Below are 16,270 nucleotides of genomic sequence, written 5' to 3' on the forward strand. Positions count from 1 at the left end.
ACTTGCTGTGGATGATCCTGAACTTCTGATCCTGCCTCCACCTCCTGAATGCTGGGCCCACAGCGTGTGTCCAATTATGGGTCCTGGGGCTCAAAATCAGGCCTTGCGTATGCTAGGCGGAGTGAGAAAGGCTGCGCAGCTGAAGGGGGCTTAGGCTGCCTCCAGGACGTTGTGTCTCAACTCAGGCCCGGTGCTACAGCTGCAGTGGGGCCACCTCACGAACGGATGTCAGGACCTTAGGAAGGTCTGACAAACGGGCAAGGTCTTTGTTAGATCTTAACCAATCTGTTCAGCTAGGAATTTAAGCCCTCAGTTATCTGATGTCTGCCCTCTTCTGGTTTGGGAGGACCACACTGTTGTATTTTCCTAGCTGCACAAACAAGGGAAACTCTTTTCCTTCAACTACTAAGACAGACACAAATGTTACATATTTAGTAGGGCTTTTCAAATTGCAAGTCTAGGAACTGGTAAATTGTAATCATTTAAAAATCAAATGAAACCAGGCGTGGTGGTGCACGCCTTTAATCCCAGCACTCCGGAGGCAGAGGTAAGAGGATTGCTCATGAGTTCGAGGTCACCCTGAGACTCCATAGTGAATTCCAGATCAGAAGAAAAAATAAAAAAAAAAAAAAAAAAAAGAAAGAAAGCTGGATGTGGTGGCATACACTTTTAATCCCAGCACTGGGGAGGCAGAGGCAGGAGTTTAAGGCCACCCTAAGACTACACAGTGAATTCCAGGTCAGCCTGAGCTGAAATGAGACCCAACCTTGAAAAACCCAAAAGGAAATGATCAACAAGGCTAGCTCAGAAATCACTTACCTGACATAGAGACACTTGTTTGGAGCAGTGTTTTGGTATATAAACTATTAACATATTGTCTAACTTTCCCTCATTAAGCTATACCAAGGTTTCCCACACCAATGATGATCCTGGATTTTGTACTTTGATAAACAGGGACATTTTCTTAGCAAAATTCCACCCAGGTCGCAGAGGTAGGAGACTTTGCAAATTCAAGGCCAGTCTGGGATTAGAATGAGTTCCAGATCAACTTGACCCCTCTCCCCCCCAAAAAATTCATTCCAGATTTTGCGCTTGTCAGTTAGAATTGGCAAAGCCGGCGGTTTTACACAGACAAGCTGGTACTTAGTTTCTTTGCTAGGAGGGAGTGCAGAGCACTTTCCAGACGCCCATCTCCCAGCTTCGGGACCCTCCTCCCCAGGTCCGCCTGCATCACTCACACTGCGTTTTCAAAGGGTTTATTAAAGAATGTTCTTGAAAGCTAATTTGCTCGTGCTGTCTGCATAGTAAAGGTGATGGGAGAGAGCAGGGTCCCAGGCCTCGTTCCGCTGCAGTTCTCCGTGGTAGAGCAGCGTGGTCGTTCTTGCAATGTGAGAACAAATTAAAAAGAGTCTCTTCCCAAGACGAGGCGTAACAACAGGAGACGGAGTGAAAAGCCGCCTTCCTTTCATTCTGTGGTGTTGGAGCCCGTATCTGGAAACAGAGCACACAGGTGAGTCCAAGGAGTAACTAACTTTGAGATTTCTATAGTTTAAGACTGTTAAAAAAAAAAAGGTAGGGCTGGGAAGATGGCTCAGTGATCAAAGGCGCTTGTTTGCAAAGTCTGTAGGGGTGTGCTTCCCCAGCCACTCATGATAAACTGGATGGGCATTCATTTGCCCTGACATACTCCCCAACCCACACAAATATTAAAAAAATTTAAAAAGTACAAAAGGAACCAATGGCAGCTGGGGGAAAGGAAGCAGCAAGGGTAGGGGCACTGGAACTATCCTAAGAACCTCAACATTCCTGCAGGTGAGCTGCTAACCTATTACATAACCATATTCCTTCAGATCTACTTTTCTAGTGAAAAATAAGACAAAAATGCTAGCTTTAGCTACTTTCTGTTGTACTGGCGACAGCTTAACTTTATTTATTTAAAATAATTATTTGAACAGCTTCCTTTATAGACATTGGAGAACAGCGCAGGGTCCTTAGCAGAAGTCCGGAACTCGGAAAAAACCTTGCATTACATTCCATTTGCTAGATGCTGACAAGAGAAAAAAAGAATCAGGCTTGCATTTACAAGTGAAGTTCAAATAATTAAGAAAATTTCACTCTTCAGTGATTTTCAGTGAATCAGATAGTACTGTAAGATAGCTGCAGCCAGGTGTGATGGCACATGCCTTTAATCCCAGCACTTGTGAGGCAGAGGTAAAAGGATCCTTCCGGAGACTACAAAGTAAGATTCAGGTCAGCCTGGGCTACAACGAGACCCTACCTCAAAAATAACTTTAAAGAAAGAAAAAAAGAAAGAAATGGCTGGGGAGATGGTGTAGTGGTTAAGGCAGTTGCTTGCAAAGCCTAGGGACCCAGATTCAATTCCCCAGTACCCATGTAAGCCAGATACACATTGTGGTGCATGCATCTGGAACTGGTTTGCAATGGCTAAAGGCCCTGGCGTGCTCATTTCTCTATCTGCCTCTTTTTTTCTCTCTCTCTCAAGTAAATAAAAATAGAATGCTTAAAGAAAACAAGAAAAAGAAAAGAAATAGTTACACCCTATTCTAAAGTCAGTGTTCTAAAATTAAGCTGGCAGAGCTGGGAAGGTGGCTGAGCAGTTAAAGGTGCTTGCCTGCCAAGCCTACTGGGCCAGGTTCAATTCCCAAGCCATCACATAAACCAGACACAAACAGTGGTACAAGCACGTGATGCTCATTGCGTAGCAAGAGGCCTTGGCATGCAAGTGTGCATGTGGACACACGCACACACAGTGAAGCAGATGAGGGTAATCTCTCAAGACTTGCAAAACTAATCATCCTGTATCTTTACGCAAGAGCAGTGCCCTCTGACCACCTCCAGACAAAAGCTCCTGTCAGTCAAACACCTGTCTGCACACAGGTAATTGGCCACTCCTGGGTTTGCTCAGGTCTTTACTTTCTTTCTTCTTCTTCTTTTTTTTTAAAAATTATATTTATTTATTTATTTGAAAGCGACAGACACAGAGAGAAAGACAGAGGGAGAGAGAGAGAGAATGGGCGCGCCAGGGCTTCCAGCCTCTGCAAACGAACTCCAGACGCGTGCGCCCCCTTGTGCATCTGGCTAACGTGGGACCTGGGGAACCGAGCCTCGAACCGGGGTCCTTAGGCTTCACAGGCAAGCGCTTAACCGCTAAGCCATCTCTCCAGCCCTCTTTCTTCTTTTTTTAAAAAATATTTTTTTATTTATTTGAGAAAGAAAGATGCATGCAGAGAAAGAGGGAGAGAGGGAGGGAGAGAATATATGAGAATGGGCAACCGGGGCCCTAGCCACTACAAATGAACTCCAGACGCATGTGCTACCTCATGCATCTAGCTTACATGCATTCTGGGGAATCAAAACTGGGTCCCTCAAGGCTTTGCAGGCAAGTGCCTTAACCACTGAACCCCCCTCCAGCCCCAGGCCTTTACTTTCCGATTCTCAGCTACGGTTCAGGTGACTGAGAGTGGCACTCTACTAGCTTCCATCTATGCTGTCCAATGCTGAAGCCACTAGAGTGTTACATATGACTTACTCTTTTTTTGTTTTCTCCTTTTGAGGTAGGGTCTCACTCTAGGCCAGGCTGACCTGGAACTCACAATGTAGTCTCAGGCTGGCCTCAAACTCTCGATGATTCTCCTACTTCAGATCCTTAAGTGCTGGGATTAAAGGTGTGCACCATCATGCCCAGCTACTTTTAAATTAATTCAAATTAGCTAATGAAACTAAATAAAATTAAGACATTAATTTTTTTCAGTCCCCTACTTACAACTTAAGTACGGAACAGGATAGCACTCCCTCTTGCTTTTTAAACCCTGCCCCCCCTTTTCCGCAATGCTCTTTTCTGTCTCAGGGACAGCTGCTTTAAACACAAATAGTTCAGACTATATATTATAAATATATAGTTAAGACATAGAGGCCTCGCATGCCAAGGCCCTGGGTTCTATACTCAGCACAAAACACATAAAACAAGCAAACAAAACCCCAGTTATGGAATAGAGAATAGAATGGACTGCTTTTCAAATGTGAAGGACCTTAGAAAGCTCCCAGGCCTGCTGTGGGAACTTTTCCTGCACTAATGTAAAAAAGCACAGCAATGAACGTGCATCATTACCACAAGGTTAATGCACATCTGCTTTAAATGAATTAACCTCTTAAATAGAACATGTAAGAGTATGCAGCCACATGGAAATCTTATCAAACTTACACAACACTTTCTAAAAGAGAACATGGGGAAGGAAACTACTAATGAGCTTATTTTTTTTCTATGTAATGCAATCTAAGCAGTCTCTGCTGACTGAGGTAGCTGACAGTTAAGTAATTCAGAACGCAGGTTTCCTTCTTTTGTGTGTGCAGAGGTCAGAGGACAACTTTTGGCGTTGGTCCTCCCCTTCTATCTTGCTGCGTTTGCTGGGCTAGCTGAGCCGTGTGCGTCCCCTTCTCACCCGAGGTGCACTGGGCTACAGACGGCACCACTACAGTTCCTGCAGAGCCAAACTCATGGACTCAGGCTTGTGCAAAAAGCGCTTCATCCACTGAGCCACCTCTCAAGCCCCAGAGGCTAGGACTTATCTGGGGTTAATAACTTGGTAGTGACCCGCGAGGCTTTTCACACATCAACATCATCCAATCAGGCACAGAAAGAACATTTCACAGTAATTAGGCAGACACTTACTTTTACCATCACAGGCTACAATTTTCACTTTATCCACCTTAATAAGTTCCGTCACTTCTCTGAATTCAACATCATTCAATACAAAAGTCCATACATTATCGCAGAATCTGTATGTATTTAGAGAGCCCTTTAAAATAAAACATTTCAATATGCCATTAAAGTCCATTGTTTTTCCTCATATTTTATTACAAAGCAATTAAAGAATAAAAGTTAAAACAAGAGGTTCAATGCAAAGCTTACTGTAGATTTTCCTTCACTTTATCGTTATCTACTGAAAAAAGAAAACAAGGAAGGGAAAAGCTGGACAACTTCGCTGAGAGAAGTTTGAAAACATTTTAGTTAACACACTGTTTTTTGCGCCTGAAGACTGCAAACACGCTAACCTGTAAAGGCGGCTGCATACGCAACACTGTGCATCTCTACTGCCCTCGTGTGGCTCAAGTGCGAGTCCACCTGAAGCTTTCTAACTTTTTTAGAGCATGGTGATTAACTGTGTGCATGCTCATTCTTTAATAGCCTGTCTCTTGGGAACATGCAAACAGCTACCTTGTGTGAGAGCTCAGATGCATCACTTCAGTCATTACCAAGACACTCACTGTCCTATGCAACTGACTTTCTAAGATGTTTTCTTTTTTGGTTTTATTTAGGATTATATAAATGACCAGTAAGTGTTGTTGGAGAAATAGCCTCGATCACCACAGGTCAGTAGAAGAGAATTACAAGGGAGCCTGAGGGGAAGAGGTCAGGGAATAAAAGAAAATTATAGGGAAGTATGGATTCAAGGAAGCATGGGTTTCAGAAGAGGGGATAATTAAAAGTATTATTAGGCCGCTAGCAAAGGTTTAGTGGATTGGAGAGAGACTAATGTGACAGGACAAGACAGATTAACAAATGTTAAAAAGGACACTGAAAAACCAGGTCTGCTCCTCTGCTCGGCTGAGACTTGGAACGCTACACAGAGAAGCATCGACTTAAATCATTTCTGGCATCCCGACTTGTAACCAGTGGTCCTGAGTGCAAGTTACTCGAACAGCCAAAGATATGAATAAAGCGTGACACTGGAGTTTATGGCTGGTGTGCTAATACTCACTTTCCAATATAAATAGTGCTTTAGATATATCCTGGAGCTAAAAACTCTGTGCATTCAAATTCCTTTATTTCACTTCATTTGTTGAGAGTAAAATGCTTTAAGACTTGCCTGTGAAAGATGTTGATATTTATCGTAAAATAACTGATGATTAATGTATGTTTTGAACTAACACATTTTTAATAATTAAACATACTAGATCAAATATAGTTTGGTGCAATAGAATCTCTTTTTTTTGTGATGCTGGGAATCAAATCGAGGACCTTGTGCATATTAGGCAAGCATGATACCACTAGCTACATTCCTGACCCCACAAACTAGAACCTCTAACATGAAAAAACCATTACAGATTATAACTTCTAGTTATTTAAATTTCTTCTTTTTTTACTGCTTTTGTCTAAGTGACAATCTAGTATTCCCACTACAAGGACAGAACAATCATATTTTATAGGTTTCAGATTCATTCTTTCTATTCAGAAAGTTCTTTTAACGGTAATACTTTGCTGTGGTCAAATGCTGATTTTAAGTCACATGACCAAATTGTACCTTTAATCCATGTCAAACAAGTATCTCTTAATTAATGTGTATCCACAATTAGGCAACAACTGATTTTTCAAAACTAAAATAGCAACTCAAGTTACATCATACATATTTGTAGAAATTGTCAACAAACAATAAAAACAGGTAAGAAAACAAAACTGTGTAAGAACAGGTAAGAAAATGAAGCTGTTGTCAGAAGGACTACTTTTGACCATTTAACTATTTTTGTCTTTAAAGAAAATTTTATTTCTGTGACTCTGTATAAGACAATGGGCGCACCAGCATCACTTGATGCTGCAAATGAACATGTGGCACTGTGCACCTGGCTTTACATGGGCCCGGGAATCAAACCCAGGCCAATAGGCTTTAAAAGCAAGTGCCTTTAATGTTTGAGCCAGCTTCCTAGCCCCCAATAAGTGCTTCAATCCTTGCTTAACTACTGTTTGAAGATCAGTACTGTGATGTTTGAGTAGTCATTTCTTCTGTTTGTGGGTAAGCATTCTTTGAAGAGGACACAATGGTTCTTTAAGAAGCCTATTTATGGGCTGGAGAGATGGCTTAGCGGTTAAGCGCTTGCCTGTGAAGCCTAAGGACCCCAGTTCAAGGCTCGGTTCCCCAGGTCCCACGTTAGCCAGATGCACAAGGGGGCGTCTGGAGTTCGTTCGCAGAGGCTGGAAGCCCTGGCGCACCCATTCTCTCTCTCTCCCTCTACTTGTCTTTCTCTCTGTGTCTATCGCTCTCAAATAAATAAATAAAAAATTAAAAAAAAAAAGAAGCCTATTTATATGGCAGCTCCATGTGAATTAAACTACCTAATAATTAATCCACTTTAGTTCCCTGGTACACATTAACTGACCTTTTCTTTCAGACTAATCAATTTCAACATATAAAAATTAAGGTCCTAGCTGGGTGTGGTGGCACATGCCTATGACCCTGGCACTTGGGAGGCAGTGGTAGGAGGATTGACATGGGTTCAAGGCCACCCTGAGACTACAGAATGAATTCCAGGTCAACCTAAGCAAGAGTGAGACCCTATCTAAAAAAAAAAAAAAAAAAAAAGGAAAAAAGGTCTTAGCTCTCATACTTAAGGGTTATTTTTCCTATTGTATCCTAAGCAGTCTTACTTATATGGAATTCATATAAGGATCTAAAATCAAAATTTAGATGCTGTGTAAATTTCTCTATTTGTTTAATGAGTACCTAATTTTATTGCTAGGACCAGAAAATTTATTATTTAAATGTTAAATAGCAATGTGGCTTTCAAAATTCAGTAGTATCAGTTACTACTATCTTTTCTCTTTACCATGTGCCCCACTAAGGTAAACAGATGCTACCCGCAAAGGGGCAGGAACCACAGCCCGAGTGACAGCAGCAGCTATGGGAGAGCAGTGGGAATGGTATTACCTGCATGATTGTAACTTCTTTTTTTTTTTTTTTTTGAGGTAGGGTCTCACTCTAGCCCAGGCTGACCTGGAATTCACTATGGAGTCTCAGGGTGGCCTTGAACTCATGGTGATCTTCCTACCTCTGCCTCCGGATTAAAGGCGTGCACCACCACGCCCGGCTAACCGTAACTTCTGAAAAGCTGACAAAGTTACAAAATACTACCATAAGAAAAGCAAGTGTCTACTCTGAGCCACAGATGTGCGGAGACTATAGTAACACAGCTAGACCAGGCCAGGCGGGTCTTGTGACCTCTGACCCTGATAAACAGTCCATCGGGAGACAAGCTGTGTAGTCTATCATTGTGGATCCATTTACAACAAAACAAGTCTCAACTGTAAATTAAGCAGATTTCTACATATGGTCATACAAAAAATAACTTGGCCACAGTCATCAGTAATTAATTTCAGAAGCTACTGGTCAAATTTTAAGATATAAGATAGGCATGAAATTGGTAACAGGATGGACATACACACGCACTATGAGACACGAAATGTAGGTCCGAGGAGGCCCTTGTCTACCTGCATTCTCAATACCTAGAATACCCAGCATGAGGGCCAGCTACCAGACTAGACTGTTTCTAAGCCATAAATTATCTAACTAATGGTAGATATGAGGCAACATGAAGTTTCTAAAAGTAACTACTTTCCTGGAGTTAATGAAGGTCAGAGCTTGAAGGACAAAACTGAACCTTAAAATTATTGTCACTCAGGCTGGAGGGATGGCTTAGCAGTTAAGGCACTTGCCTGCAAAGCCAATGGACCTAGGTTTGATTCCCCAGGACCCATGTTAGCCAGATGCACAAGGTGGTGCACATGTCTGGAATTTTTTTTCAGTGGCTAGAGGGCCTGGAGCACCCATTTTTTCTCTCTCTCCCGCTTTCTGTCAAATAAATAAAATGTTTTTTTAAATTTACTGTCACTCACCTTCTCATGCAGTTTTCAAACTGTATTTCATTTGAAATCTCAAAATCCCTTAGGGAAGGTAGCTAAACCTACTTGCTGATTTGTGAAACAAGGAGATAAAATCTAAAAACAACTCCACACCTCACACAGACAGATGAACTTAGTGTGCAGCTAATTAAAATGTGGCACATCTAATGATGACAAATTCCAGAATTTGACTAGCCTTAGGATTCATCCATACGAGTCCTCAGCAGCTCACTGATGCAGGCATCTAGATTTAGGAAAACATCCTTACCCTGAAATTGACTCTGTTCCTGACCCTCTGGGCCAGCGCTGAGTTTATAGCCTTATCAAACTGAAGCAGAACTTGAAGGGCAAGTTGAGGGGTGATCTGTTGAGACTGAGAAAAAGCAAAGGTCATACATCCTCTTAGGGAAGAATATTTAAGACAAAATAAGTTACATTAACTGTCACCTAAAACTTGACTGAGGTCAACCAGAACTTCTGGATTAGAAGTTGTTGTTCTTTGCAACTGACATGAAGAAGCTAAGCCTTAGGACTACTTCTGCACTGTGCTCACATAAAGTAATTCTGAGGAGGAGACAGGCAGTGGTTTGATGAAGCCAGGAAAACCTTTTCCTTCAGTGTTTGGAAAGAGGTTTTTAGTAAGTGGGGGGAACAACTTTATTCTACATGAAAGACAAGAGTCTATGCAAACATAAAACTACAGTAAACCTCACAAAGACACATCTAATGAAGTCTGCATAGTTTCAAAATAAATACACCAGACGTAGTGGTGCATGCCTGCAATCCCAGCACCTGGGAATGAATACAGGAAGATCAGGAGTTCAAAGTCATGAGCCTGAAGCCAGCTTGAGCTACCTGAGAGCTTATTTCCAAAAAATCAGAAACAAGGCTGGACAGATGGTTCTGGAGTGAAGTGCTTGTCATGCTTAAAGATGTGCATCCAGATCCCCAGTACCACATGCAAGCCAGGCATGGAGGCACGTGCCTCAATTCCACCACAGTGGAGACAGAGATTCCCAGTGCTCACTGGCTAGTCTTGCTGAGTGGGTTAAGTCTAGGTTTAATGAGAGACATGGTCTCAAAAACAAGGTACAGAGTGACCTCTTCATACAAACAAAATCCCTCCTTCAAAATATGCCCTCTACACAAATGGAAATATGTTTTTAACTGGCTGGTTACAATACATTATTTTTCTAAAATTTAAATATAAATTCAAAATTCTAACTTAAATCTCTAAAGATGTTATTGAGGCAGGGTCTCACTCTAGCCCAGGCTGGCCTCAAACTCACAGTCTTTTGAGTGCTAGGATTATACGATAGTTTTACATTTCTGAAGACATATCATTGTGTCAGTCACCCCATTCCTTTCTGTGTTTCTGTGGCCAAGACAAGTGTCATCAACAGGTACGTGAGTTTACTCGTCAGTCAGTGACATTGATTTGCTGGGACAAATAGAGCAACTATTAGAGACCTGTCTGAGCGACACCGCCGCAGCTGCAGCCTCACCTGTATGAGCTCATCTAGGCTCTCCTGAAGGCTGTTCCCCAAAGTGGTATTTCTGTACAACTGATATGCCATGGCTTAGGAGGAAGAAACTGCTTTTTTCAGGCTTGCATTGATGTCCTACAAATTTAATACAAAAATTATTAAAAAGATCACACTGTAACATTACAAATTAAGTACATAATAGTGTACTTTTTTTTTTTTTTTTTTGGCTTTTTGAGAAAGAATCTCACTCTAGCTCAGGTTGACCTGGAATTTACTATGTAGTCTCAGATTGGCCTTGAACTCACAGTGATCTTCCTACCTCTGCCAGAGTGTGGTAGGGTCTTGCTCTAGCCCAGACTGACCTGGAATTCACCATGTAGTCTCAGGGTGGTCTTGAACTCTCGGTGATCATCCTATCTCTGCCTCCCAAGTGCTGAGATTAAAGGCATGTGTCACCACACCTGGCTACTATTTCATGTTGTTTAATATAAAGGTCTCAGAACTGTTAATTACAAATCACTACACAATCATTTTAGCATTTAAAATTGTTAATTTTCTATTTTCTGTGATTTTTTAAAAAAGAGTTTTAAATATTTTACTTATTTGCAAGCAGAGAGATACACAGAGAGAGAGAAAGAGACAGACGGGGTGGGGGGTGGGGGGGAGGGAGGATGAGTATGTGTGTGTGTGCGCCAAGGCCTCTAGCCGCTGCACTCCAGATACATGGGTCCTTTTGTGCACCTGGCCCTACATAGGTACTGGGGAATCAAACTCAGGTTGTTAGGGTTACGGGCAAGTGCCTTACTACTTAGCCATCTTTCCAGCCCCCCCCTTTAATTTAAATAATTTTATTTACCTTAACCACTAAACCATCTCTCCAGCTTTTTTCTTTTTGGGGGGGGACATAGGGTTTCACTGTAGCCCCCGCTAACCTGGAACTCACTCTGTAGTCCCACGCTGGCCTTGAACTCACAGCAATCCTCCTACCCCTGACTCTCAAGGGCTGAGCTTTAACGGTATGCACCACCACACCCGGCCCATTTTCTGTGATTTTTTTTTTAAACAGCAGTGTTCTTTTATACAGTATAGCTGCCATATTTATGAGAATATGTCGCTCTCCTGTTTTGTCTGAAGCCTGACTTCTGCCTCAGTCTGGACTTCCCACACAGCCTCCTTTCCACCTGCTGTCCAGGCACGGGTTCACTCTCCAGCTCTTACATGCAGGTGAGCTCTTCATTTTCCTGTTCTCTAAATCTCAGTATTTACGGAGTACCTACCAAGAGGACGGCACTGTGACAGCAAGTAGTAGAGGCAGGTAAATAAAGATGAACTCCTCACACGCCACAGAGGACGACAACTAGCAGACAAGGGTTAAATCCAGGGAAAAGAAAGAACAGGCGCGTGGAGTCAGTCTTTAAAACAACTCACTCTAGGTTGACTGAAGGTCTGTGGTTGGCCAGACTGCTTCATACATGAGGCTTCAGATTGAACAGTGCAGAGGACAAGGACCAGTGTCACATAGGAACAGGCAAAGAGCAGACCCCAGGGTACTCTAGGCAGGATGACAACTGGGATTAAGTGTGAAACCATATACCAATGAGAAACGTGGGCTTGACAAGGGTATTGTCAGACTTCATAGTACTTAGCGTCTATCAGGAGAGATTATTTCAGGAGTCATTATGAGGTTAAGACCTAGCAAAAATTGTCATTAAGGGGTTAAAGAGATGGCTTAGTGATTAAGGAGCTTGCCTATGAAGCCTAAGGACCCAAGTTTAATTCCCCAGGACCCACGTAAGCCAGATGCACAAGGTGGTGCATGTGTCTGGAGTTTGTTTGCAGTGGTTGGAGGCCCTGGTGTGGCCATTCTCTCTTTCTCTACCTCTTTCCATTGCTTCTGATGCCTCTAGATGTTTCTTTGGCTTTCGGATCATCTCTCTTCTTTCCTCCCAACCTCACTGCACACATGCTTGTTTTCATCTGTGGATCCTCTTCAGCTCCCTGAACTGACCATGGTTCCTTAAGTCTCCTCCATGTTTTTCTCTTAGTTCATCTAAGTACTGGTGATTCATTAAATAAGGTATCAAACTAAATTCACCCAAGACCAAGTTCTGGATATTATTCTTCCAAACATGCTCTTTCTGCAGTCTTGCCCATCTCAGTGAACAGTAAACCTAGTCTTGGAGTAACACAATTCAAAAGCCTTAATATCAACATTAACATCGTTCTTTTTCTCAGGACCTGAACCTATCTATGTCTTCTAAATACAGCCACAACCTGATGACTTCCTCCACCTTCAGCACTATCCCTGACTGATTTACACACTCTCCCTTCCCTGCTTCTGTGTTTGCCTATGTCACTGCATGGTCAGGCCACTCATATCATTCCTCTGGTCAAAGCTGTCACCACGGTATCCCATCCTGAAGCATCTTCTGATAGCTGGCTAGGCTTATGTGAGCTGGACCCTCCACTGCTCTTACCCCTATCTTCTTTTTTTTCCGAGGTAGGGTCTCACCTGGAATTCACTCTGTAGTCTCAGAGGGGCCTCGAGCTCATGCTGATCTCTGCCTCCCGAGTGCTGGGATTAAAGGCCCCTATCTTCTTTCATCCACTCTTGTCTTTCTTTGCTCCAGTCACACTTGGCAAGTGTGCATGTACTTGCTTGACACCTCTGCTATGGTTGTTTTGGGCTGTAAATGTTCTTCTTAGATACCTACATATTCCATTCAATGCCAGAATACTGCTCAAATGTCACCTCACTGGAAACATCATTTGTGATTGGGCTGGGAGGTGGCCCAGTTGCTAACGGCACTTACTTGCAAAGCCTGCCAGCAAGGGGGTTCAATTCCCCAGTACCCACGTAAAGCAAGATGCACAAAGTGACACCTGTATTTTGAGTTTGTCTGCAGTGGCAAGAGGCCCTGGTGTAACCACATTCTCTCTCTCTCTCTGCTTGCAAATAAACAAAAATATATTTTTTTAAACTCCATGATCAACCTATTGGGAAACATTCCACTTTTCCTCCTGTTTTCCATTGTATCAATAACTGAAGTTGACACATGCTCAGGCTGTCTCCACCTACCAGACTAGAAGATAGACAAAGGTAGGGAACTTGAGTTCAGTGATGTATTTACTACCCAGAACAATGTGTGTAGCATGCATTCAAATAGTTATTTGCTGGATGAACAAATCACTCAGTGACATGTCAAAGTACGCATGTAAAGTATTAGAAATCCATTTATGTGGAGCACATGTTTTTCTATATTGCATATCACATCTATTTACAGTACAGGCTTCATACTACTACTCTAATTCTGCCTTCTGTCTTGTCTCATTGTGGTTGGAATACATTACTTTAAAACAAGGTATTTTTGGCCAGCCACTCAGGAGGCAGAGGTTGGAGGATCGCCATGAGTTTGAGGCCACCTGAGACTACAAAGTAACTTCCAGGTCAGCCTGGCCTTGAGCAAGACCCTACCTTGAAAAACAAACAAACAAAAAATTATTTATATATATTTGCAAGCAGAGAGAAATAGAGGAGGGAGGAAGGGAGGGGGGAGAGACAGAGAGAATATGAATGAGTGAATGAATGGGCATACCAGGGCCTCAAGGTGCTGCAAAGGAACTCCAGATGCATGTGCCCCTTTGGGCATCTGGCTTTACATGGGTGGATACTGGGGAATCAAACTCAGGTGATGAAGTTTGGCAGATGAATGTCTTAACCACTGAGCCATCTCTCCAGCCCGAAATACCTACTTTTATCCACACACCATCATCTACCTCTGTAGCAGGTCCTCTCTCTCCAGTACGATCAGGGGTACTGTTCTAACAATTCGGTTGTTCCTTCTCTTCCCCACCCGCAGATCTTCCCTTTCCATTCCACCAGCACATCGTGGGCTACTGTTCCACTGTGGGGGAAGCAGCAACAACACCCTCACCCAGGCCCTGCCACCTACACTTTTTCTGTTCCTTCTGCAGCAAAACTCAAGACTTGCTTGTAGTCAGCTACTGCCCAGCTAGGCTGCTGGTGCTAGCTAGCAGGGCCGAGGTCCTGCCGCAGCTCCACCTGCCAGGAGCTCTGGCCAGAGGCTCCTCCTTCCTCTCTGATAAAGGGCCTCACACCTCACTGGTTAATGGCTGGGCCTCCTCTTCTTGAACCCTCTGCCGCACCCATTTGCTAAATGGCAGCATTCATTCCTGTGGTCATGGATACCATAACTGATAATCCCCAAATTCACCATCTTCGGGACACTTCTCAATTCTGGACCCAGCTTCCTGTCCTGTCTGCCTTTCCTAGAACCTTCTGATCTGTAAGCTGACATACCCATGGCACCACTGGGCCCCTACCACCATCTTTCCTAACTTAGCTGAAGTAATTCCACACTTCTATGGACTGGGACAAAACCTTTGAAGTTATCCTCAAAGTCACTCACATCTCAAGCTATCCAATTCCCAGAATTTCACTTTTCAAAAATAGGTCCAGCCCGGTACGATGGCGCACTCCTTTATTCCCAGCACCCAGGAGGCAGAGGTAGGAGAAACACCATGAGTTCGCGGTCACCCTGAGAATTCCAAGTCGGCCTGAGCTAGAGTGAGACCCTACCTCGAAATAAAAGGGCCCAAAAGCTAAACATCTCTCACCAACACCAACAAGACTCAGTTCGAAACCTCCCACAGCTCCATCAGTCCTTACAATGACTGGCTACCCTTCATCTCCCAGTCTCTACCGTCCATCTTGGTTATCCCTCTAGAGACCCGGTGGCTTCCTGGGCAGGACAGGCACGTTCCTGTCACAGCCTCTGACGGGGCTGCTCATTCTGCCTGGAATGCTCTTCCACAGGTATTTACTTGGCGCCCTCTGATGAAAGTCTAGATCTTTGCCCAAACATCTCCTTACGGCACCACTAAAATGCCAATTGCTTATCCCTGCTCAAATACCAACTCCCACATTCCACTCTGGGATCCCCGGTGCCCTGGCCCAGCACCGCCACTTTCTAACACATCCCAGGGTGTAGTTAATTTACGTTTATTTTTTTTAAAAAAATATGCATTTGCGTGCGAGAAAGAGGGAGGGAGATATGGAGAGAGGGAGAGATATCGAGAATGGGCATGCCAGGGCCTCCAGCCACTGCAGATGAACTCCAGACTCCCGCGCCTGCTCGTGCATCTGGCTAACGGGGGCCCTGGGGAATCGAAGCGGGATCCTTAGGCTTAGCAGGCAAACGCCTTTCCCGCTAAAGCCATTCCCCCAGGCCCAGGTTACACTTCTTTTCTGCATTCTCCAATAAACATTAAGATCCGCGAGGGTTACGGAGTTTTTCTTTTTGCGTTTCACTTACAGAGGGTAACAGGGAGCGCCAGGAACAGGGCCTCACGGCCCCCGTGGGAGTCATCACGTATTCATTTTATTCACTCAGCTCCCAGGTCAACAACAAGGGGCGAGAGGGGCGGCCGCACGGGGAGGTCGGAGCGGCGCCCGGGGCTCCGCGGCCGCGTCCCTCCCGTCCCGCCCTCCCGCCGGCCCACAATCCTCTACCAGTCGGCCCGGACGCTGCGGGGGCCGCGTCGGCGGGGCGGAGGGCAGCGCCGTCCATCCGGGCCGGCAGCCAGAGCCCGCGAACCCGCAGGGCCTCCGCGGGGCCGGGCTCGGGCCGGCTCGGCGCGCCCCGGGCTGACTTCGGCCCGGGGCGGGCTCCGCACGGGCGGGCGAGTGGGCGCGAAGGCCCCGGAGCGCCCGGCCCCCGCAACCCGCGGCCTCGGGACCCCGGCCCGAAGCCCCGTCCCCGCCCCGTTACCTGGGGGAGGCGTTTCCCGCCGCGGGGCGCTCACGCGAGGGCCGCCCGGAGCCCCGAGGGAGGCGCCCACCCCGCCAGGCCTCTCGCTCCGCAGCCGCCACCGAAACCACAGCTCTGGGCCCGCGACCCGGAAGCACTCGCGGCGCCCGGAAGTGACGCGCCAGAGGCCCGGCGTCGGGGGCGTGCCCGTGGTGGGCGGGGCTGGGGGCGTGGCCTTCCTTGGGAGGGGCTCGAGAGATGGCTTCGCGCGTAAGGTAGACGTTCCAGGTTCCGTTCCCCAGGATTCCCGTAGACACAAG

General features: G+C 45.0%; 1 protein-coding gene across 2 annotated transcripts; it reads right to left on the bottom strand.

Moving 5' to 3' along the window:
• Positions 1–1,240: 1,240 nt before the first annotated feature.
• On the bottom strand, positions 1,241–16,087 carry Gtf2a2 (general transcription factor IIA subunit 2). 2 transcript variants are annotated; one of them, XM_045160489.1, is made up of 5 exons: positions 15,972–16,087; positions 10,198–10,314; positions 8,961–9,065; positions 4,691–4,817; positions 1,241–1,491 (listed from the first exon to the last, which is right to left on the bottom strand). In XM_045160489.1, the coding sequence occupies exons 2-5, from the start codon at positions 10,267–10,269 to the stop codon at positions 1,466–1,468; spliced, it is 330 nt and encodes a 109-aa protein (XP_045016424.1). In that variant the 5' UTR covers positions 10,270–10,314; positions 15,972–16,087; the 3' UTR covers positions 1,241–1,465. The 2 variants fall into 2 exon arrangements, with proteins under 2 accessions (XP_045016424.1, XP_045016425.1); XM_045160490.1 differs by lacking the exon at positions 15,972–16,087 and adding an exon at positions 11,608–11,740.
• Positions 16,088–16,270: the final 183 nt, after the last annotated feature.

Source organism: Jaculus jaculus, chromosome 10 (genome assembly GCF_020740685.1).
Source record: "Jaculus jaculus isolate mJacJac1 chromosome 10, mJacJac1.mat.Y.cur, whole genome shotgun sequence".
Classification (NCBI taxonomy): Eukaryota; Metazoa; Chordata; class Mammalia; order Rodentia; family Dipodidae; genus Jaculus; species Jaculus jaculus.

Excerpts from the sequence above, each read along its gene's own strand:
- Gtf2a2 (XM_045160489.1), bottom strand. The coding sequence starts at position 10,269 with ATGGCATATCAGTTGTACAGAAATACCACTTTGGGGAACAGCCTTCAG. Across the intron at positions 9,066-10,197 it reads GCCTAGATGAGCTCATACAG|TCTCAACAGATCACCCCTCA; the intron begins GTGAGGCTGCAG and ends GCTTTTTCTCAG. Across the intron at positions 4,818-8,960 it reads GGAACAGAGTCAATTTCAGG|GGCTCTCTAAATACATACAG; the intron begins GTAAGGATGTTT and ends TTTATTTTAAAG.